The sequence below is a fragment of the Kogia breviceps genome, chromosome 12 (assembly GCF_026419965.1).
Source record: "Kogia breviceps isolate mKogBre1 chromosome 12, mKogBre1 haplotype 1, whole genome shotgun sequence".
NCBI lineage: Eukaryota > Metazoa > Chordata > Mammalia > Artiodactyla > Physeteridae > Kogia > Kogia breviceps.
This window is the reverse complement of record NC_081321.1, coordinates 13,697,461-13,723,011: the sequence shown is the minus strand read 5'-3', so window position 1 is coordinate 13,723,011 and position 25,551 is coordinate 13,697,461. Positions and strand designations below refer to the sequence as shown.

General features: G+C 34.9%; 1 protein-coding gene across 3 annotated transcripts in view; it reads right to left on the bottom strand.

The window, feature by feature from the left end:
* The window catches only part of PIK3C2G (phosphatidylinositol-4-phosphate 3-kinase catalytic subunit type 2 gamma), a 342,287-nt gene that overhangs the window by 61,252 nt on the left and 255,484 nt on the right, over positions 1 to 25,551 (bottom strand). For all 3 annotated transcript variants that reach the window (XM_059082718.1, XM_059082719.1, XM_059082720.2), the window contains 3 exons: positions 20,916 to 21,105; positions 20,285 to 20,406; positions 16,293 to 16,401 (listed from right to left, as the gene is read on the bottom strand). In XM_059082718.1, coding sequence (XP_058938701.1) covers positions 16,293 to 16,401; positions 20,285 to 20,406; positions 20,916 to 21,105 — 421 coding nt within the window. The remainder of the gene's footprint in view (positions 1 to 16,292; positions 16,402 to 20,284; positions 20,407 to 20,915; positions 21,106 to 25,551) is intronic.

Here is a 25,551-nt window from a genome sequence, read left to right as displayed (position 1 = left end):
TTTTCTGTCTTTAAAATAACACATTAAGAATTCCCATTTATTAACAGACCAGCCAACATCTAGAACTGACTGCAAGATTTAGTTTCAGTGAGTTAAAACAATAAGCTAAATCTCTCTCAAACTCCATGAAGCGCCATAAAAATGTGAATTTAAAAATGAATTCCCATAAGCGTTTTAAATCAAAATTGAACAGTAATTGTATTTTATTGCTTTTTTCATAAAGCAGCTTGTCATAATGTCCAGTCTTTAATGTAGTTCAACCCACTGTATTTATATTGGAGTTACATGGAAGAATGACACTATGAAAAATAGTGAACTTTTAAGGAATCTTTTATAATTCTGGTTCTCAAATGTCATCAACATTTTACCAGACTCTGAAAAATAATCTTGGTTTTACTGATGATACACATATGACATTTATCCTGCCTGCATCGTAATCTCAACCAGCTCCAAATAGGAAAAGAGCAATGTACTGACAAATGTAGTAATTAACATCTGGGTTTAGCAAGCAGGGAACAAGAACCATATGTTCATTATTAAGGTAGGATTTACCTGTTTGGATTTATTTTGACGTTTGATTTCTGCTTAAAAAAATAATATTGCTTAAGCTGTGATAGCATTCCTTATTTTAAGGGACTTCTAGTAATGAGCAACAATACTGAGAAGAGCTAAAAATCACAATGAATACATGGCTTTAAAACGTTTTAAAGCAACTGCTGTTTGTATGTCTCAGCTAAACTCAAATGTGGGTATGCATTTCTTTAGGTACTGCAATCATTTGCTATAACTTTTATTACATATTTATATTGCCCTTTATAAAGATCTTAATTTAGTTCACAACACAATTCAACTAAAACAGTAAAATTTTAAAAAGCAAAAGGAATTCCTGTTATCACAGCTTGTGGAATGAAACTACAAACACTTCAAGAAAAAAAGAAGTTTCAATGAATTTGGGAGAAGGGAGTCAAGTTAAACAAACAAAAACCAGGCAGATATAGGACTAGGATATCGAAACTGATGCTTGCAACCTCATTAGAAGAGATATTAAAATAGTGTATAATTGTAGTCCTCATTTATATCTGTTTTCTTTTATCAACCAATTTGTGTGTGGGGATGAAAGGGGAGGGAAGAGAGATGAGAAGAGAGAGATGGTCCTAGGGACCTACAGTCATCCCTCTATTTGGGCTGCTCTTGTGTTTTTAGATCAAACCCCCAGAGATATCTCTCCCACGTAACTTAACTCTGATACCTGAGACTGGACTACAAACAGACTCTTCATCTCATTTCCTTGACAAAAAGCAAGACTGCTTACAATTGAGTATGCCCCAGAAGGGTATATAATATTTGATTTTAGTAAGGTGAGGTTGTTCAATTTCATATTCAAGCTACATCTTCTACTTTCTTTTCTCCCCCTTTCCCACTCACTGCTATGTATTATATATGTTCATGTCTGTATTTATCACCATATTATAAACTCAGAAAGTAAAGTGTATATTGCATTACTTTCATCTTTCCAATTTGTTCTCTACAACTAATTTAAAGCTTTTAATCTAGAGTGTTATACATAGTAAGTGATCAGTAAAAATTTAAAAACCGTTACAAAGTTATGTACAATGATATAAAATATTTTTTAAAAGTTACAAATAAATGTGTCACATAACTAAAAAAGAATGTTTTAATGTATAGACATAATAGGATTGGGCTTCCCTGGTGGCACAGTGGTTGAGAGTCCGCCTGCTAATGCAGGGGACATGGGTTTGAGCCCTGGTCTGGGAGGATCCCACATGCCGCGGAGCAACTGGGCCCGTGAGCCACAACTACTGAGCCTGTGCGTCTGGATCCTGTGCTCTGCAACAAGAGAGACTGCGATAATGAGAGGCCTGTGCACTATGATGAAGAGTGGCCCCCACTTGCTGCAACTAGAGAAAGCCCTTGCACAGAAATGAAGATCCAACACAGCCAAAAATAAATAAATTAATTAATTTAAAAAAAAAATTAACTCCAGTACTCACCATTAAAAAAAAAGAGACATAATAGGATTATTTGTCTTTCCTATACTGTCATATGACAAGCAGCTATGGGAGAAGAAAAGTGTTTTTATAAGGATTTTTCTAGGGTCAGAGATAAGGATTAACCTATCACAGCAGTATTCAGCACAAATATAATAAATTTACTTTAAATCTCTTATTTTATTAGAAGAGGGAAAAAACTTATGTGTGTTTAAAAATTTCCTCTAAGTTGTTCATATCATTTAAAATAACTACAATATTTATGTTACATACCTAGTTTTATAGATTTTAGTGTTTATAGACATAACTGTAAAAACATGAGGGAAGAGAAGAGCTTCATCAATAATATAAAATTTTTAAAAAGCTCAAAATAATGTGAATTATTTTAGTATTATTTATGTGAGTTTTAGGCCAATAAAGTTTTATTTAGTTGATCTTAAAATAAGTTTTTTTTTTTTTTTTTTTTTTTTTTTTTTTTTTTTTTTTTTTTTTTTTTTTTTTCGGTATGCGGGCCTCTCACTGTTGTGGCCTCTCCCGTTGCAGAGCACAGGCTCCGGACGCACAGGCTCAGCGGCCATGGCTCACGGGCCCAGCCGCTCCGCGGCATGTGGGATCTTCCCGGACCAGGGCACGAACCCGTGTCTCCTGCATTGGCAGGCGGATTCTCAACCACTGCGCCACCAGGGAAGCCCTTAAAATAAGTTTTTATTCCTTGAATATAAACAAGCTGAATCAGGGAAGCATCCACCAGCATATGGAGACAAACCTTTCACTGTGGTCAATCCATTTGAAGATAACTAAAAATTGATGACATTATGCATCAAGGAGAAGCAGGGTGATTAGTCAGGTCACATTATTAAGGCTAGTCAGCATCTGCTTATGTCCCTGTCAAGTTACTACTGTTCAATCACTGTGTCATATGTACAGTGAATATTGTATCAAGACCCATAAAGTTCCTTAGGAAGAAAGGAAAGAAAAACCCAATGTGTGCAGTTGTGAAAGGCTTTATGAAGCCACTGAAACACATCAACATAGAATACTGACAAAAACTGTAAGCTTCTCAGAGCAGTGTACATATGCGATTCAGCTTTTGAATTTCGAGAAGAGAATTATCCAAACCTGGCTGTGCACTGGAATCACTTTTGTTCTTAAAAAACAACACATACAAGGGAATCCCCATAAGATTAACAGTGGATCTTTCAGCAGAACCTCTGTAAGCTAGAAGGGAGTGGCAGGACATATCTAAAGTGATGGAAGGGAAAACCCTACAACAAAGATTACTCTACCTAACAAGGATCTCATTCAGATTCAATGGAGAAATTAAAACCTTTACAGAAAAGCAAAAGTTAAGAGAATTCAGCACCACCGAACCAGCTTTACAACAATGCTAAAGGAACTTCTCTAGGTAGGAAACACAAGAAAAGGAAAAAACATACAAAAAACAAACCCAAAACAATTAAGAAAATGGTAATACAAACATACATATCAATAATTACCTTAAATGTAAATGGATTAAATGCTTCAACCAAAAGACACAGACTGACTGAATGGATAAAAAACAGGACCCATATATATTTGTCTACAAGAAACCTACTTCAGACCTAGGGACAAATACAGAATGAAAGTGAGGGGATGGAAATAGATATTCCATGCAGATGGAAATCAAAAGAAAGCTGAGGTAGCAATTCTCACATCAGAAAAAACAGACTTTAAAATAAAGACTATTACAAGAGGCAAAAGAAGGACACTACATAATGATCAAGGGACCAATCCAAGAAGAAGATATAACAATTGTAAGTATTTATGCACCCAACATAGGAGCACCTCAACACATAAGGCAAATGCTAACAGCTATAAAAGGGGAAATCGACAGTAGCACAATACTAGTAGGGGACTTTAACACCCCACTTTCAACAATGGACAGATAATCCAAAATGAAAATAAGTAAGAAAACACAAGCTTTAAATGGCACATTAAACAAGATGGACTTAATTGATTTCATAGGACATTCCATCCCAAAACAGCAGATTACACTTTCTTCTCAAGTGCTCGTGGAACATTTTCCAGATTAGAAAATATCTTGGGTCACAAATCAAGCCTTGGTTAATTTATGAAAACTGAAATTGTACCAAGTATCTTTTACAACTACAACGCTATGAGACTAGATACAAATTACAAGAAAAAAACCTGTAAAAAAATACAAAACACATGTACGTCAAACAATACTCTACTAAATAACCAAGAGCTCTCTGAAGATATCAAAGAGGAAATCAAAAAATACCTAGAAACAAATGACAATGAAAAACAATGACCCAAAACCTTTGAGAGGCAGCAAAAGCAGTTCTAAGAGGAAAGTTTATAGCAATATAATCCTACCTCAAGAAACAAGAAAAATCTCAAGTAAACAACCTAATCTTACACCTAAAGCAATTAGAGAAAGAACAAAGTTAGCAGAAGGAGAGAAATCATAAAGATAAGATCAGAAATAAGTGAAAAAGAAATGAAGGAAATGATAACAAAGATCAATAAAACTAAAAGCTGGTTCTTTGAGAAGATAAACAAAATTGATAAACCATTAGCCAACTTATCAAGAAAATAATGGAGAAGACTCAAACAACAGAATTAGGAATGAAAAAGGGGAAGTAACAACAGACACTGCAGAAATACCAAGGATCATGAGAGATTACTACAAGCAACTATATGCCAATAAAATGGACAACCTGCAAGAAATGGACAATTCTTCAAAGAGCACAACCTTCTGAGACTGAACCAGGAAGAAATAGAAAATATAAACTGACAAATCACAAGCACTGAAATTGAGACTGTGATTAAAAATCTTCCAACAAACAAAAGCCCAGGACCAGATGGATTCACAGGTGAATTCTATCAAACATTTAGAAAACAGCTAACACCTATCCTTCTCAAACTCTTCCACAATATAGCAGAGCAAGGAACACTCCTAAACTCATTCTACAAGGCCACCATCACCCTGATACCAAAACCAGACAAAGATGTCACAAAAAAAGAAAATTACAGTCAATACCACTGATGAATTTAGATGCAAAATTCTTCAACAAACTACTAGCAAACAGAATACAAGAGCACATTAAAAGGATCATACACCATGATGAAGTGGGGTTTATCCCAGGAATGCAAGGATTTTTCAATATATGCAAATCAATCAATGTGATACACCATATTAACAAATTGAAGGATAAAAACCATATGCTCATCTCAATAGATGCAGAAAGACCTTTCAACAGAATTCAATACCGATTTATGATAAAAACTCTCCAGATAGTGGGCACAGAGGGAACCTTCCTCAACATAATAAAAGCCATATATGACAAACTCGCAGCCAACATCGTTCTCATCAGTGAAAAACTGAAACCATTTCCTCTAAGATCACAAACAAGACAAAGTTGCCCACTCTCACCACTATTATACAACATAGTTTTGGAAGTTTTGGCCATGTCAATCAGAAAAGAAAAAGAAATAAAAGGAATCCAAATCAGAAAAGAAGAAGCAAAACTGTCACTGTTTGCAGATGACATGATACTATACATAGAGAATCCTAAAGATGCTACCAGAAAACTACCAGAGCTAATCAATGTATTTGGTGAAGTAGCAGGATACAAAATTAATGCACAGAAATCTCTTGCATTCCTATACACTAATGATGAAAAATCTGAAAGAGAAATTAAGGAAACCCTCCCATTTACCACTGCAACAAAAAGAATAAAATACCTAGGAATAAACCTACCTAAGCAGGCAAAAGACCTGTATGCAGAAAATTGTAAAACACTGATGAAAGAAATGAAAGATTTTACAAACAGATGGAGAGATATAATATTTTCCTGGATTGGAAGAATTAACATTGTGAAAATGACTATACTACCCATAGCAATCTACAGATTCAATGCAATCCCTGTCAGACTACCAATGGCATTTTTCACAGAACTAGAGCAAAAAATTTTACAATTTGTATGGAAACACAAAAGAACTTGAATAGCCAAAGAAATCTTGAGAAAGAAAAACGAAGCTGAGGCTTCCCTGGGGGCACAGTACTTGAGAGTCCACCTGCCAATGCAGGGGACACAGGTTCGTGTCCCAGTCCAGGAAGATCCCACATGCTGTGGACTGGCTAGGCCCCTGAGCCATGGCCACTGAGCCTGCACGTCCGGAGCCTGTGCTTGCAATGGGAGAGGCCACAACAGTGAGAGGCCAACGTACTGCAAAAAAAAAAAAAAAAAAAAGGAGCTGGAGGAATCAGGCTCCCCGACTTCAGATTATACTACAAAGCTACGGTAATCAAGACAGTATGGTACTGGCAGAAAAAAGAAATATAGATCAATGGAACAGGATAGAAAGCCCAGATATAGACCCACACACATATGGTCACCTTATCTTTGATAAAGGAGGCAAGAATATACAATGGAGAAAAGACAGCCTCTTCAATAAGTGGTGGTGGGAAAACTGGACAGCTACATGTAAAAGAATGAAATTAGAACACTCCCTAACACCATACACAAAAATAAACTCAAAATGGATTAAAGTCCTAAATGTAAGGCCAGGCACTATAAAACTCTTAGAGGAAAATAGGCAGAACACTGTATGACATAAATCACAGCAAGATCCTTTTTGACCCACTTCCTAGAGAAATGGAAATAAAAACAAAAAGAAACATGTGGGACCTAATGAAACTTAAAATCTTTTGCACAGCAAAGGAAACCATAAACAAGACAAAAAGAAAACCCTCAGAATGGGAGAAAATATTTGGGAATGAAGCAACTGACAAAGGATTAATCTCCAAAATATACAAGCAGCTCATGCAGCTCAATATCAAAATGACAAACAACCCAATCCAAAAATGGGCAAAGACCTAAATAGACATTTCTCCAAAGGAGATACACAGATTGCCAACAAACACATGAAAGGGTGCTCAACATCACTAATCATTAGAGAGATTCAAATCAAAACTACAATGAGGTATCACCTCACACCGATCAGAATGGCCATCATCAAAAAATCTATAGACAATAAAATGCTGGAGAGGGTGTGGAGAAAAGGGAACCTTCTTGCACTGTTGGTGGGAATGTAAACTGACACAGCCCCAATGGCGAACAGTTTGGAGGTTCCTTAAGAAACTAAAAAGAGAACTACCATACGACCCAGCAATCCTACCACTGGGCATATACCCTGAGAAAACCATAATTCAAAAAGAGTCATGTACCACAATGTTCATTGCAGCCCTATTTACAATAGCCAGGACGTTGAAGCAACATAAGTGTACATTGATGGATGAATGGATAAAGAAGGTGTGGCACATATATACAATGGAATATTACTCAGCCATAAAAAGAAACAAAATTGAGTTATTTGTAGTGAGGTGGATGGACCTAGAGTCTGTCATACAGAGTGATGTAAGAGGAAACAGAAAGAGAAAAGCAAAAACGTGTGCTGAAATATATATATGGAATCTAAATAAATGGTCTGTTGAACCTAGGGGCAGGACAGAAATAAAGATGCAGACGTAGAGAATGGACTTGAGGACATGGGGAGAGGGAAGGGTAAGCTGGGAGGAAGTGAGAGTGTAGCACTGACATATATACACTACCAAATATAAAATAGATAGCTAGTGGGAAACAGCTGCATAGCACAGGGAGATCAGCTTTGTGCTTTGTGACCACCTAGAGGGGTGGGATAAGGTGGGTGGGAGGGAGGCACAAGAGGGAGGGGATATGGGGAAATATGTATACGTATAGCTGATTCACTTTGTTTTACAGCAGAAACTAACACAGCATTTTAAAGCAATTATACTCCAATAAGTATGTTAAAACAAATTAAAAAACCCAACACAGATACCAGATACAGTCATAACTTGGAGATATTATAGGTTCAGTTCCAGACCACCACAATAAAGCGAATATCGCAATAAAGCCAGTCACATGAACCTTTGGTTTCCCGGTACATATAAAAGTGATGTTTACAATATATTGTAGTCTGTTAAGTGAGCAACAGCATTATGTCTAAAGAAAACCAATGTTTATAACTTATTTAAAAATACTGCTAAAAAAAATGCTACTTATCATCTGTGCCTTCAGCAAGTCATAATCTTTTTGATGGGGGAGGGTCTAACCCTGATGCTGATGCTGCTGACTAGTCAGGGTGGTGGTTGCTGAAGGTCGGAGTGGTTACAGCAACTTGTGAAAATGAGACAGCAGTGAAGTGTGACCCATTGATGACTCTTTTTGACAAACGAGTTCTCTGTAGCAGGCAATGCTGTTTGGTAGTGTTTACCCACAGTAGAATGTATTTTGAAATTGCAGTCAATCCTTTCAAGCTGTGATGTTACTTTATCAACTAATAAACAGATGTAGGATTTACATCTTAGGAAGATATTTTCTTGTACTCCAAATACTCATTGTACAAAATTCAATTACATTATTAGGAGGGTGTTACTTCGGGAGAAACTCCTATAATATCAGTTTCCTTTTGTTTGATACTACTATGGGACAAAATGGGATTGCTCTCTTTGGGAGTCCAGTGTTAGAAGATGGTTGATGTGTTCTCACTTGGAGCATTTCTGGAATCTGTGATTTCACAGTCATATCTCATGTTTGATGATAAAAATATCTCTTTTTTCTTCTATTTCTTCTCCTTTTTTCTCCCCTACTCAAATTCTAGATCTTAATTCATCCAAGATAAAAACAATAAGGTGTTTGAAATTTCTTCAACCTTCCTTTCCCTAAATATTGACCAATAGAGTTTAAGAACAATATAAATAATTTCTTGGGGCCTCTACAGTAGTACTTTTTAGCACATTAGTAAATGTGAATGTGATGAAAACTGTGAGGTACATGTTTGGTGGTCTTGTTCAGCTTTCTTTATGCAGTTGTGATTATGATAAGCAACAATATTTATTAAACCTTGTTGTGATAAACTGCACTTTGCAAGTCTTCCCTACCTGTATATGTCTGACCCCTTTGCTTTTCCCCTTTCATAACAATCCTCTGCTAACAGTTCAATATGAACCCATACTCTAGGCAGATATACTTAGGAGTTCCTATTGAAAGCTTGCTGCCATCTGAAGACAGATCTCAATATTTATCCTATTCACACTAGGACCAGAAATCAGAAGGCTCTCCACTTTGCACTTACTCTGCTTAAATAGTCCAAAGCCTAACACTTTCAATGGTTACTAGATATTTTGTCAATTATCCTGAAAAGACACAATCTTTAAAACAGCTTTAGTATAATCAGTAAGGCAGCTCTCAGCATGAAAGATGACAATCCCATCCACTATCCCCTCAGCGCTTTCCCTTACAGACAGTTGCCATATCCAAGTGCCCTTCACTATAGCAAAGTGAATGGACATGACCTTCAGAGAATGTCAGAGTTAGTAAGGAACATTAAGATTTCAACATAATACATTCCTGAATATGCAAAAAAGCACTTGAAATCCAATGAAATAAATTCAGTTGCCTTGATCCTATAGGATAGAAGTTTATCTTATAACTCATTTCCCATTACTCACTGATTAAGACATTCAAAAGATATAATACAATTTATATTGAGTATGCTAATACAATAGATAAATTCATAAATATGCACAATACCTACACATAATTATTTAGTATACTGTAGCTTTCCTATTGTCTAATGCTGTTTTCAACAATCATTTTACATCTTTGTTTTCAGTTATCCGATTATTATACATGGTTCTGTTCCCATGATGAACAGATACTGTTCATTTCTTTCTCTTTGTTCATAACAGATATATTACAGATGTGCTCTGAGTGATCTTTCTGAAGGGTAAAATCATGACCCAGTGCACTATTAATGCTTATCATTTAGAGCATGGCCAGGCAGTGCTCCTGGGCTTGGCACTAGGTAACCCATGGAGCCTGTCTTCAAGCTTGCAGCTAGCAGGATTCTCAAGATCATTCTCTACCAAGCCAGAGGTCTCTGTTCATGGGGTTCATGTGGGATTATACAGTGGGGTGAGAAAAAAAATCCAATTTTTATATTTATTTTATAATATCATCCAAAATTTTTTCCAAATTTTGCATTATTTTTCTACAAATTTTAAAGCATTTATCACTTATTAGTGTAGTAGTTTATATATTAAAAATAAATAAATTATATGTTTTGGAAACGTGCTAATTTAAAATAAAACTGGTAAGGTATAAGAATAAATAAGTTAAGAGACTGCTAAATATTTTTCAGATGCAAAGTTTCACTCTCCTAGATTTTGAAAAACAACATAAATCCTATAGGTTAATATATGTTAATAATTCTGTTATTTTTCATTTAAAATATATATTAAATCTTGACGAGATTATAAGTTTTCTATATACATGGGTAAAATTAAATGAATATAATCATTGAGTTCTTTAAGCTTCCAAACAAGAGAAAAGCATGTAGCCATAATGCATGCTTTGTCCTTGTAGTTCCCCTTGTCTAGCACAATTTTTCCCCAGTTTCCATTTACTAACTTCTATTTGCCCTTTAGTAACAACTTGAAAGCCATACTCCCTGGGATGCCTTCTCTACTTCCCTGGGAACTGGGTTAAGTATACCTTCTTAAGTGCTCAGGAATTTGTCCTTTGATACAAAACAGCATCTCTAGCTGAGCTACCAGCCTGGAAATAATATTGTAGCACAATGTGCTTGAGTCCAGATTTGCAAAAAAATCAATGATATAGTAGGGTACCTTAGTATCTACTACATTGGAAACCAAATGTCTGATCATGTTCAAACTGGGAAAAAAAAAAAAAAGAAAAGATGACCAGAGTCTGAAATAATGGTTCTCAAACATTGTCATGGATTAGAACACCCTGGAGGGCTTGTTAAAACACATTGCTGGACCTCATCCCCAAAGTTTCTGATTTAATAGGTCTAGGATGGGACTGAAATTTTGCATTCTTATAAATTCCCAGATGAGTTTCCAACCACAGTCCAGGAGTTGAGCTTTGAGAACCACTAGTCTTAGGAGCTAGTGATAGGGATTTAAAAGTTTCTCCTCTTGACCCTGACTATATGCAATCTAAACCAGTCATTATTGACAATTGTGATTTTTTTCTAATAGCCTTAGGATGCTTGTGATCTGTATTGTGGAATTTTCTTAAGTGGGTCTATTCATCATCAAACCACAATATTACCCAGCTGGGAGGTACAGCAATAAGCCAACATCCTGAATCAGCAAACCTACAGTTAAGAGATAATTCTGAATACATTCATTAATATATTTTATTTTTAAATTTCAGTAAGGTTTCCTTGATATACACTGACTTAATCTACTATACAACATGTAATTAAAACAATTCACACTCTGACTGGAAAGTAATCTCATCTAATGTCTTTCCCAAGCTCCACATGGAGAAGGAAGGTTGTTGAATTGACTGCTGAGAAAAATAAGGTTCTTTGACTCAATTAAGTCCTGGTTATGGGGTTGGTTGTAGTCCTCCTGTTACAGTGCCTGTAACTTATTGGAGTTCAAAGTATGTCTGTATATACAGCATGATATTATAAATGCATTTCTTAGGTCAAAGTATAACCAGAGTGCTGCTAGGATTTAATCAAGATGGCAGAAAAATGATCAAATCACTATGTTGTATACCTGAAACTATATAGCAAGTCAACTATACTTCAATAAAAGGAAAAATGAATGGAATGGTCTGTTAATGAACAGGAATGGTGTGTTAATGTCCTAATCAAGGCTGCACTATCAGGGTGCCTGGATAGAGCAGGAGGAAATAAGAGGTTCTCAATATTTTAATCTTAATATTTAAATGCTAATTATTGATATAATTAAAAGCATGCTAAATTTGGGGGAGAGGTTGAGGAAGAAGAAGCAGAGCTATTAAATCTTCATCTTATGATATTTATAAATTTAAAAATTGATTTTTTCTTTTCTTTTTATTGTATCTATATGAGATGATAGATGTTAACTAAATCTATTGTGGTAATCATTTCACAATATATGTAAATCAAGCCATAGTGCTGAACACCTTTAAAAAAATGGACATTATTGGGCTTCCCTGGTGGCGCAGTGGTTGAGAGTCCGCCTGCTGATGTAGGGGATGCGGGTTCGCGCCCCGGTCTGGGAAGATCCCACATGCCGCGGAGCGGCTGGGCCCGTGAGCCATGGCCGCTGAGCCTGCGCGTCCAGAGCCTGTGTTCCGCAACGGGAGAGGCCACAACAGTGAGGGGCCCGCGTACCGCAAAAAAAAAAAAAAAAAAAAAAATGGACATTATTAATTAGCATACTGAATGTCAAAGGATTTTGTTCATAAAAATGGTAGCTTGTTGTCTAGCATGATTAATGTTAGAAATGGGCTCTCATTGGTGACATTAAAGTTATTCCAGACATGTGGATTAGCTAAAGATATTCCATAAATAGTCTCCATTCTTGCATGAAAAGGCAAAAAACCTAACAGGCCTTGTACCTTTTACCCTTAGAGAAGATATTTTAGATAAATCCCTAAAAGATCCTATGTCTAGCCAAGAACTCTGGAGGATTCTGTTAGCTTGGTACCTGCCTTTGTAATCTACATTTGTCTCACAGGAACCTTGCAAGCAAGATGGTGATAGGAATTTAATAGTAAAGGGAACTAATCCTTCCTTGAGTCCTCAGAAGGAGTTGTTAACAGCTGTGTGCATGTGTAGGTTGTATGCACATGTGTGTATAGGGAAGGATCTTAAGAGTACCTTTTTTGATGCATATGACAGAAGGGAGCAAAATTGGGGTCTAACATGTCTCTTCAAATTTCTAGGCCACTCAGATGAGTAGTACCAAAACCTCACCAAGAAATCCTTAAATACCTTTTTTAGATGGGAATTGACCACAGACTTAGATCTTTTGAAATAGTTACCTATGAGAGACAAGGTTTATCAGAACACAGGATGAGGGGGAGGAGGCAGAACAGCAGATATTTCTGAAAGCTGAGGGGTAGCATGACTGCAGCTGTAAGCTCATATTTTTAGTGATATTAGATTTGGTCATTTAGTCCAGACCTCCTATGGAGAATAACTGGAATAATTAAACAATTTGTTTTTAAACTTTGCTTGAAAGCATCAGAGAGCTAACAAGATAGTGAAGAATTACCCAGCTAGGATCTGGGGCAAGACAGTCTTGGGGAAGTGAGCTTGGGTTTTGGCACAGCTTTTCTGTTGTGGGTTTTTATTGATATAGGTTAGAGCAGTGGAATGGCTGGGAGGTAGAGCAGCACTTTTGACCACCTTGCAGAGTTAAGAGGAAAAGGAATCGAATCCAGAGCTGCCAAGTAGATTCTTGATGAGCCTGCCTTACCTTGGGTTTAGATCTAAAGTGGCTACATCTAAGGAATAAGGATGAACCAGTAATAGTGCCTCACAAGAACTACAGTTCAGTTTTGAATAATCTGAATCCCTGCAACTGAATTTCAGCAACCCTAGATTGTTAATGTACTCAGATATTATAATTCTCCAGACCAGGATAACAGTAACATAGGCATCCAATTTCTACAAAGGATATTGCAGTACAATATGTGGCCACAATAAAAAGGAAAATAACCAGGCTCACAATGGAACAAGACTACATAATTAAAAACGAGCAGAAACATTAGAAAATAAAAATGTACATGCAGTAGGTCCCGATATTGGAGTTTTGGGGAAGATTTTAAATAACTATGCTTACCATTTTTTAAGAAATAATAAAGAGGACAGATTTTCAGCAAAGAACTAGGAACTGAAAAAAAAAGGAAATTCTGAAATTGAAGAATAATTGAAATTAAGAACTCAAAGAATGGACTTAACTGTATGTTAAACACAGATCATTAGAGAATAAACAACCCAAAAGATAAGTTAGAAGAAGCTATTCAGAAACTAAGTCATAGAGGACAAAGAATTTAAAATACAGGAGTAAAAATATGAGACATAGAGGGTACAATGAAAAGGATAGACATATATGTGATTACAGTCCCAGCAAAAGAGGAGAGAGGAAATAGTATGAACAATATGTGAAGTGATAATGACTGAGAACTTTCCAAAAGTGATGAAAGACATCATGGCACAAATTCAAGAAGTGCTGAACCTCAAGCATCATCAGTAGAAACAAAGTCATATCTGAGCAAATTAAAGTAAAATGGCAGAAAACCAACAGTAAAATGAACAGTATTGTAAAGAATAAAAAAACTTTTTCAAAGAAGCAATAAATATAACAGATGGATTCTAAACAAAATCAATGGAAGCTAAAAGACAATGAAATGATAGTCTTAATCTTTTTAGAATAAAATCATTGCTATCCAAATGCTCAAATACCAAATAGTCAGCAAAAATATCCTCCACGAATGAAGGTAAAATAAAAACTTTTCAGACAAATGCAAATTGAGGTTTTTTTTTTAGCAGCAAATTCATATTAAGGGGAATAGTAGATGGTGTTCTTCAGACAGAGGGAGAACAATCCCAGATGGAAATTCAGAGTCACAGGAAGCAATGAAAATGAGATATGTGAGTAATATTAAATATTGATTGCAAAAACAACAATAATTACTTATGAAATTTATGGATACAGATATAGATATATATTTTTAGTACAGCATATAAAACTCAAATGAGTGAAATAGACTTAATCCATGGTCCAGGAAAATTCACAGTGAAAATTTTATAAATATTTTTAAGGAATGATAAAGAAAATATAATACTGTATATAAAAACTTGTGGGGTGCTATTAAATCTTGATTAGGAGAGAGGATTTAGAGTTTTAAATGGGTAAGTGAAGATAGGTTGAAAATAAACAAGTTAAATTAACTATCTGAGGATGTTAAAAATAGAAAGGAAGCAGAAGGAAGGAAATAATAAAGATAAAAAATAAGTGAAACAGAGGAAGAATACAATAGAGAGGGTCAATAAATCCCACATTTCATTCTTTACAAAGATTGGTAAAATTCATAATCCTCTGGAAGTATGGATCAGGAAATATGTGTGAGAAATCGAAGAGTGAACACCTTTTCAGATCTTATAAATATTAAAAAGATTATGATAGGATATTATGAATAACTTTATGCTAATAAATTAGCACAAATTCCTATAGAAATGTAACTTAACAAAGAGACCCAAGAAGAAACAGGAAATGTGAAATGTCTTATAGCTCTTAAATAAATTGAATCTCCAGACCTATATGACTTTACAAATTAAAGAAATAAAACCAATTTTATACAAACTGTTCCAGGGAGTAGGGAAAAAAGCAATAACTCTTTGCAACTAATATTATGAGTCCAGCATGTTCTTGATTCTGAAACCTGGTAATGACTTTGTAAGAAGGAAAAACTCCAGGCCAATCTCTGTCATAAATAAAGATGAAAACAAATGCTAAAGAAAATGTTAAATCAAATCCAATACATAAAAAGTATAATACATTACGTCCATGTAGAGTTTACCTTAGTAATGCAAATTTGTTTAAAATTAGAAAGTTCTTCAGTGTAATTCACCACATTAGCAGAGTAAAGGAGAAAAATAGGATTATTGGTGATCATTGTGCAGCCCAGTAGATTCAGAAAAAAAAATTGATACATTCAACTTTCTTTGTAAAAACTATTGGCAACATAGGAATAGAAGGAAACAAAATAATAAAGGGTACCTACAAAATATACATATTTAATAAGGAAATATTAGACACTTCTTCCCTGGATTCAAGAATAATGTAGGTATATCCACCATTACCACTTCAATTCAATATCTATTGAAAGTCCTAGAGAGTACAAAATAGCACAGAAAAGAAAAACATATGAATATTGGAAAGAAAAAAATAAACTCTTGTTATCTGCAGACAGTATGATTGTAAGTTGAAAATTCAAAAACAATACAGATAATTATTAGAATTATAAATGAAGTTAGTAAGATTGTTGGGTACAATGTCAATATACAAAATCAGTTCTATCTATATAATGGTGAAAAAACAGGAAAAGGATTTTTATAAAAGTACTATATCTAGTATAACAAAATACTTCTAACAATACTTCTATTGTTCTATGCACAGAACAACAAACAATTATTGAAAAAACATTCTAAAAATACTTGAATAGGTATATGATAATGGATCGAAAGATATTAAGATGCAATTTCAACTAAAGTCCCGGTTGGTTTTTGCATGGAATTGACAAGATAATTTAAATTTGTACATTTGTTGAATAAATGTAGGACTAAAAATGTTATCATAAAGTATTTAAAAAATATTCCCAGTAATAATACATAAAACAGTCCATATTTTATGTAAAAATATAAAAGTAAATTGTAACATACGTTTGCAACTTCATATGATCCATTTAATATCTGTTCCATGTAATGATTTAGATCTCTGAATCTTTTGTGATCTGAATTTGTAAAAGGTAAGTGCCACCAATGAGGAAACCTGTTTTAAAAGAAAAAAGTATATCTTCATTAGTTTGAAAATTGGCATCTGTATCTTAGAATTGTTCATAAAGTTAAAGCTGCATCAGATGGAAGGGCCACTGAAAACGTTTTTTAAAAAACTACAGAATGCATGATTAATTCTGAGAGTTTTATTAACATGGCTGTGGTCACTTGTGCTATTTTAACTATCATTAATATTAATACTAATTTAATTTAACATACTAAATTAATATATATTTTCCTTCTTACTGTATTTATGGCAGACCACACAATTTGTCCTTTAAATACATGTGGGGGGTTAATAAATACTTTCTGAAGTTTAATGATCCATAATTTTTCAAAAAGGTCATATGGTATTGTTTCCTCTGGGTTCACGAGGGACATTGCTACACTAACTAGATTAAACATTTTACCAAGCATATGCTTCCATCTGGTCTTAGTCTTTTGGAGCAACATATCACTTTCCCCAGGGGTCTAGCTGGCAGAATTTCCTCTTCACTATCTGATGATTCATCTTGACGGGCTAGACGTTGATTATGACCAATTATTGGTGGCATGACCTGTTAATGGGAAGCATTTGGCAACACGTTTTGCTAGTTAAATGTATCTTTTTAGGAACTATCTAGCAGCTTTCTCTGACTGCAGTCTTGCTGTTGCTTCCTTCCTCTTCTGCTTCTTTGGTACAGACCTTCCTCTGGGCAAAGGAGCATGGGGGATGGTGAAGGGTTGTTAGCAAACACACAGAAGTGTGTGACAACTGCAGGACATCCCATTCATTGCTTCCTGTTGGAAGTGTCAGGGAAGTCCAAAATAATATTTCTGTGTATTTAAATAATTGACATTTTGCTTCTTTACTCTTGCTTTACTCTTACTAAGGCTTAAAGTGTTAAAAATTTTCATCCAGATTTAATTATCATAAAAATTATTACCATATATAATTAATCAAATCATAGAAATACATTTGATAAATAGATGGATTTTGCTGGTTTTAAATATTAACTTGTATAACTGTGGATTAATTTTCTTTATTGTTAGAATAAAATGGAGTTCAACATCAGTTCTATTCCTTTTTTTATAAATGTATGTACTAAAAAAGTATTGTGTGTAAATAAGTACACGAGAATTAAGGAATTCAGCTCTAGTAATGTCATTCAGCTGTTTAAAATGCTTTTGAGTTATATGTCAAATATAACATAGTAATCAGTTCTTGAATTTTTTTTTTTTTTTTTTTTTTTTGTGGTATGCGGTCCTCTCACTGTTGTGGCCTCTCCCATTGCAGAGCACAGGCTTGTGACGTGCAGGCTCAGCGGCCATGGCTCACGGGCCTAGCCGCTCCGCGGCATGTGGGATCTTCCCTAACCGGGGCACGAACCCGTATCCCCTACATTGGCAGGCAGACTCTCAACCACTGCGCCACCAGGGAAGCCCTTTGAAAATGATTTTTTAGGATATTTTATCTGACGGTGCTATCATGTCCTCCCTCAGTTTTGTTCATACCAAAGACTAAGAAACACACGACCCGCAAACAGATTTGATACCTGGTTATTAGAGTAATTCATTTTCTCAATACCAACACCAGTATTTTGATTTGCCCTTTATTTAATCCTCAGAGATTTTTTTACTCCCTGGGACAGTGTGCCAAAATAAAATTCTGGATGGCTGGGAGAAGAGCAATGGTGAAATTAGGAGAGGAAAAGGAAATCAACCTTTCTAAAGCAGGTGACTTTTAAAGAAGACCATTAATTTCAAGGAAGATTCCTATGCCTGTGTATTCTCAGAAGTTGGAAGAGGTACAAACAGCCTGATTTGAAGACCACTGTTACATGATATGACTAATTTGAATTTTATTCTTTATGACTCTAACTTCTTGATCATATTTTCCAGATTGGGTTTACATAATTCTCATAGAGCTTCTCTTAGTAAATTTAGGAGTCAGAGAAAATTTTGCCCTCATCCTTCTTCTGTATGCATTGCTATAAGCCAGAGCTCCTTTGGGACTGTTAGCATACAAATATTGTTCAAGGCACAAAGGACTAAATATTCCTCCTCTCCACACATTGCTTGAATGATTTTAAAATCAATTTAGGTCCCATTACCAGGCAAGAGTTGTTGAACAAAACAGAATCCTTACTAAAGCTGAAAATCGAGAAGAGGCATATGGAGAGAGATTATTGGCACTTTAAAGTTTTACAAATTATACTAATATGTATTGGGGAGAGAAAAGAATAGAACAGAGACATTTTTGAAACACAAAAGGACAGCCATTTAACAAGAATGAACCTATTTTTAAATCATTAATTATTAGGGTACAATGGAAACCACTAATGTTGAATTCAATATTTGCAGTCAAACTGAATATTTTTGCCAGTATTTTCTTTTCCTCAGTTATTACATTAGATGTTTTTTGATAACTCTTAAAGCTGATGTTGTCTTTAAGTTTCCACAATGACATTCCTTCCCTCTCAGTCTCTTGAACGTGCTCTTACTCTGATGACCTTCTGATGTTTAAAGCATCTGTATTTCAAAATCTCTGTGACATCTGCAAGTATAGTTTTTCATCAATGTGAACTACAGTCTTCAAAATAATGCACACTATCTCTCCATCCACTGGCAATGTTGTTTATATTTACACTTTGGTAAATGACTAAATCCTGAAAGTCTAAGAAAAATCCACATGTACAAAGTATGTCAGGTTTGGTATGAACACTCATATTGTTAAAGGATCATTTACTCAACAAAAATTCTGGTACAGTTGGCTCTCCCTGTCTGCAGGTTCTACATCTGAAGATTGAACCAACTGTGGATTGAAATATTAAAAAAAAAAAGTCTGGAAAGTTCCAAAAAGCAAAATTTGAATTTGCTGCATGCCAGCAACTATTTACATAGCATTTAAATTGTATTTACATAGCATTTATATTGTATTAGATATTATAAGTGATCTGGAGGTGATTTAAAGTATACAGGAGAATGTGGGTAGGTTATTTGTAAATACTGCGCCATTTTATGTATAGAACTTGGGCATGCAAGGATTTTGGTATCTGTGGGAGGGGTCCTGGAACCAATCCTGTGGATTCCAAGAAACTACTCTATAGATAACATTTGATTTGCCTAAGTGCAAATATCATAATTTCTAAGAAGTTCACCTTTTTAAAGTCAAGGTACACCTCTGGTCAAGATACACACTCAAGTCTATAACATAAATTTGGCTAGTTCTTAATAATGAATTTTAGAAGGTTTATTTGAACAGAAGTATTTTCAATTACATTATTTATGCTTAATATTTTTTCATTATAACATGAACTGAGCAATAGTTTTCAAGACTGCAAAATGAAGATAATGACAAATTAAATTTGGATAACCCAAGTCCAAGTTAATAATTAATGATAACAAAAGTGAGTTGATGTTAATAAATTTTACTTGTATACTAATTGATATTGATAAATTTTTCTGGTACAGCAAATAAAATATATCAGAGCATTTTATTGCAGTTATCTGTTAAAAGAGAAGATATATCTAATTTTGTTCTGTATTTTCAATTTCAATTTTATTTTTATAGAAAACACTAAAACAATCAAATTTTAAAATAGGCAAATAAAACAATTTCCCTGATAATCAATGAAAAATAAAATTGGTTCTGATTTTTTTTTGTCTACAGAATCAATGGCTGAAAGCAAACAAAATTGAAAACCTCTATTCTGTTTTATGAGACAAAAGGTTGTGTATTCTGGGAACCATAGAGACTCTGCTGGGATAGGTTCAGTGCCACTGGAATCAGAATGCTGTTTTGTATTGCCCACAGGTAGAAAATCCCATAACCATAATTTTTCCTTACGTTCAGGGACAAGTACTAAAGGCAAAACACTATGTAGGACAGTCCTTACTCTGGCAGGGCCAATGATGCAAACTGCTTTTGAAGTTGGCTGTGAAGTTTTGAAAACTGGTCAAATGATTTTTCTGTCAGGCTTGTTTCATTGTTACTGTGAGTCACCTGGATTAGATAAAGCTGCAGAAAATAAAGAGACAAAATCAGAAGATGGCAATATCAACCTTCAATACATTCTAAAATTCTGTTTCATGTAAACTAAACAAAGTAAGAACCTCTCTGCAAAAAAAAAAAAAAAATCATCACAAAAGATAAGACGTGCAATTTGTAAAGGCAAAATTACCTATAAACACAGCATATAAAAATATCATAATCTTAGGTGCTGGGAACAGACTGCCTAATTTCTGATCTTCTTTTCTTGTGGACATTTTAATTAGGTCTTGATTTATAGTCTACCACAGGGCAGAAACTGTTCTCTTTGGTGGTTCTCTACTAGTAGCTCTGGTTATTATGATTTCTCCTTGGAACATCCACCTTAATGGCACTTCTGTTCAAACTGTAACTGATTTTTCAGTTGTGTAGCAAAAAAAAAAAAATCATGGTATAAGGAGGAATGTGTAGCGTAGTGAAGGGAAGTGTGAGATGTAGTCAAATGATATTTAAGTCAAGATGACAGACTTGAGACTTACATGCCTAGTTTTCTTGCTGAACCCTAAAATTGTTGCTCTTTGGATTGACTGGGTTGCACTCATCATACAGGATTCCCTGGAAAAAGTCTGAGAAGTAGATTTGGCAGGATTTATGGCTGTCATTTGTGCAAGCGTGTGGATCAAGTTATTCAATTTAACAGGGAAACACTCCAGACTTTCCTTTATTTTCCTAGAGAAATGAAAAAGAAAAGATAGTGAGTAACATTCCCTTGAGTTGACTCTTTTCATTTGAGTTGTTTCCTTGCGTTAGATGTGGAAGAAAAAGTAAAGGACCGTGCCTATTTATTTGGAGTCCAACTATTAAACATTATTTTTATAAACTTCAAATTCACATCTTGAGCTATTAGCAAATATAAAAGAAACTTTTGTGGTAAAATATAAAACTGTAATTGCAGTATTTGTATTTGACTTCTTTTAAGTTTGTTTTTGATTTTTAGGGATGATTTTTTTAAAAAATCAATTTGTTTATAATTATTTAAAATATTTACACAATTCCAAAAGTTAAATCTACAAAACAGTGTATATTCCAAGAAGCCCAACATTTATCCTTGAACTCTTTACACTATTCCCTTCTTCCCCCATACATAAACATTTTTTAAAAATTATGATTTAACTTTCATTTTTTTATTTTTAATTTTATTTTTGTGTTTGTGTTCCTCTGTCAACTATCTTACAAAAAAGTTGTATAATACTATATTTAATATACACATATTTTATATGAAATGTTTTTCACTGTTTTTTTTTCTTTTTTTGGTTTGGTTTTGGTTTGTCTCTGCTTTATTATTATTATTTTTATTTAAGGTTTGCAATTGTGTTCTAATGGTATAATAAATATCTTTAGATAATATCCTTTATCACCTCAGCACCATCTTGTCCAGTATATGACTTGCAGTGTTATCCTTTTTATCCCAGTTAATACAATAAAGCAAACATTATGCTCATTCCACTTTTCATATGTGCTTCCTATTCCACTTCCATTTTTTATAGAGCTATTCTATCCACATCATATGGTATCTATACTATACATATTATACAGTCTCTCTTCTAATTATCATTAAATATTATCTGCTCTACAAGTCTTTATGTCATATCCCTCCAGTCATTTTGACTATCTGATGGTCATTTTCCAATAAATTCCTCAGGAAGTGCTCAAGGAAATAAGTTTCTGAGTTCTGGGTGTTGACAACAGTTTTTCTGTGGCCTTTATACTTGAAAGTCAATTTTGCTGGCTAAAACACCCTTGGCTCACATTTTCTTTTTTGAGGGTCATAAAAATATTATTTAACCTTCTTTTGGAAAAAAGGATTACTGTCCAAAACTCTGATGACATACTGAACTTCTTTCCCTTACAAATGACTTGAACTTTTTGCTTAGATGCTTAAAGGAAGATTTTTTTCCCCTAGAAGTCCAATAGGTTTTCCAAAAATATGTATATGGTTTGTTACTCAGGGTAACTTTTCTCAATATGAAAAGTGTCCTTTCAATATGTAATTTCAAGACTTTTCATTTTCCAGAAAACTTCTTGAATTATGATGTTAGTATTTCTTAAAATACTAAATATACAATTCAGTTTTGATAGTTTTTTAAAACATCTTTATTGGAGTATAATTGCTTTACAATGGTGTGTTAGTTTCTGCTTTATAACAAAGTGAATCAGCTGTACATATACATATACCCCCATATCTCCTCCCTCTTGCGTCTCCCTCCCTGCCTCCCCATCCCACCCCTCCAGGTGGTTGCAAAGCACCAAGCTGATCTCCCTGCGCTATGTGGCTGCTTCCCACTAGCTATCTATTTTACATTTGGTAGTGTATATATGTCCATGCCACTCTCTCACTTCATTCCAGCTTCCCCTTCCCCCTCCCTGTGTCCTCAAGTCCATTCTCTACGTCTGCATCTTTATTCCTTTCCTGCCCCTAGATTCTTCAGAACCATTTTTTTTTTTCTAATTCCATACATGTGTGTTAGTATACGGTATTGGTTTTTCTCTTTCTGACTTACTCCACTCTGTATGACAGACTCTAGATCCATCCACCTCACTACAAATAACTCAAATTTCGTTTCTGTTTATGGCTGAGTACAATACCATTGTATATATGTACATCTTCTTTATCCATTCGTCTGCCGATGGGCATTTAGGTTGCTTCCATGACCTGGCTATTGTAAACAGAGCTGCAATGAACATTGTGGTACATGACTCTTTTTGAATTATGGTTTCCTTAGGGTATAAACCCAGTAGTGGGGTTGCTGGGTCATATGGGAGTTCTGTTTTTAGTTTTTAAGGAACCTCCATACTGTTCTCCATAGTGGCTGTATCAATTTACACTTTCACCAACAGAGCAAGAGGGTTCCCTTTTTCCACACCCTCTCCAGCATTTGTTGTTTGTAGAGTTTCTGATGATGCCCATTCTAACTGGTGTGAGGTGATACCTCATTGTACTTTTGATTTGCATTTCTCTAATAATTAGTGATGCTGAGCAGCTTTTCATGTGCTCCTTGGCCATCTGTATGTCTTCTTTGGAGAAATGTCTATTTAGGTCTTCTGCCCATTTTTTGATTGGGTTGTTTTTTTAATATTGAGCTGCATGAGCTGTTTATATATTTTGGAGATTAATCCTTTGTCCATTGATTCATTTGTGAATATTTTCTCCCATTCTGAGGGTTGTCTTTTTGTCTTGTTTATGGTTTCCTTTGCTGTGCAAAAGCTTTGAAGTTTCATTAGGTCCCATTTGTTCACTTTTGATTTCCACTACTCTAGGAGGTGGATCAAAAATGATCTTGCTGTGATTTATGTCATAGAGTGTTCTTCCTATGTTTGCCTCTAAGAGTTTTATAGTGTCTGGTCTAACATTTAGGTCTTTAATCCATTTTGAGTTTATTTTTGTGTATGATGTTAGGGAGTGTTCTAATTTCTTTTATATGTAGCTGTCCAGTTTTCCCAGCACCACTTATTGAAGAGACTGTCTTTTCTCCATTGTATATCCTTGCCTCCTTTGTCATAGATAAGTTGACCATAGGTGTGTGGGTCTATATCTGGGCTTTCTATCCTGTTCCATTGATCTATGTTTCTGTTTTTGTGCCAGTACCATAGTGTCTTGATTATTGTACCTGTATAGTATAGTCTGAAGTCAGGGAGTCTGATTTCTCCAGCTCCGTTTTTTCCCTCAATACTGCTTTGGCTATTCGGGGTCTTTTGTATCTCCACAGAAATTTGAAGAGTTTTTGTTCTAGTTCTGTAAAAAATGCCACTGGTAATTTGATAGGGATTGGGTTGAATCTGTAGATTGCTTTGGGTATTATAGTCATTTTCACGATATTGATTCTTCCAATCCAAGAACATGGTATATCTCTCCATCTGTTGGTATCATCTTTAATTTCTTTCATCAGTGTCTTACAGTTTTCTGCATACAGGTTTTTGTCTGCCTGGGTAGGTTTATTCCTAGGTATTTTATTCTTTTTGTTGAAATGGTAAATGGGAGGGTTTCCTTAATTTCTCTTTTAGATTTTTCATCATTAGTGTATAGGAATGCAAGAGATTTCTGTGCATTAATTTTGTATCCTGCAACTTTACCAAATTCATTGATCAGCTCTTGTAATTTTCTGGTGGCATCTTTAGGATTCTCTAGGTATAGTATCATGTCATCTGCAAACAGTGACAGTTTTACTTCTTCTTTTCCAATTTGTATTCCTTTTATTTCTTTTTCTTCTCTGATTGCCGTGGCTAGGACTTCCAAAACTACGTTGAATAATAGTGGTGAGAGTGGACATGCTTGTCTTTTTCCTGATCTTCGAGGAAATGCTTTCAGTTTTTCACCATTGAGAATGTTTGCTGTGGGTTTGTCATATATGGCCTTTATTAGGTTGAGGTAGGTTCTCTCTATGCCCACTTTCTGGAGAGTTTTTATCATAAATGGGTGTTGAATTTTGTCAAAAGCTTTTTCTGCATCTATTGAGATGATCATATGGTTTTTATTCTTCAATTTGTTAATACAGTATATCACATTGATTGATTTGCATATATTGAAGAATCCTTGAATCCCCGGGATAAATCTCACTTGATCATGGTGTATGATCCTTTTAATGTGTTGTTGGATTGTGTTTGCTAGTATTTTGTTGAGGATTTTTGCATCTATATTCATCAGTGATATTGGTCTGTAATTTTCTTTTTTTGTAGTATCTTTGTCTGGTTTTGGTATCAGGGTGATGGTGGCCTCATAGAACGAGTTTGGGAGTTTTCCCTCCTCTGCAATTTTTTTGGAAGAGTTTGAGAAGGATGGGTGTTAGCTCTTCTCTACATGTTTGATAGAATTCACCTTTGAACCCATCTGGTCCTTGGCTTTTGTTTGTTGGAAGTTTTTTTTTTTTTTTTTTTTTTTTTTTTTGCAGTACGCGGGCCTGTCACTGTTGTGACCTCTCCTGTTGTGGAGCACAGGCTCCAGACATGCAGGTCCAGCAGCCATGACTCATGGGCCCAGCCGCTCCGCGGCATGTGGGATCTTCCCGGACCGGGGCACAAACCCGTGTCCCCTGCATGGGCAGGTGGACTCCCAACCACTGCGCCACCAGGGAAGCCCTGTTGGAAGATTTTTAAACACAGTTTCAGTTTCATTACTTG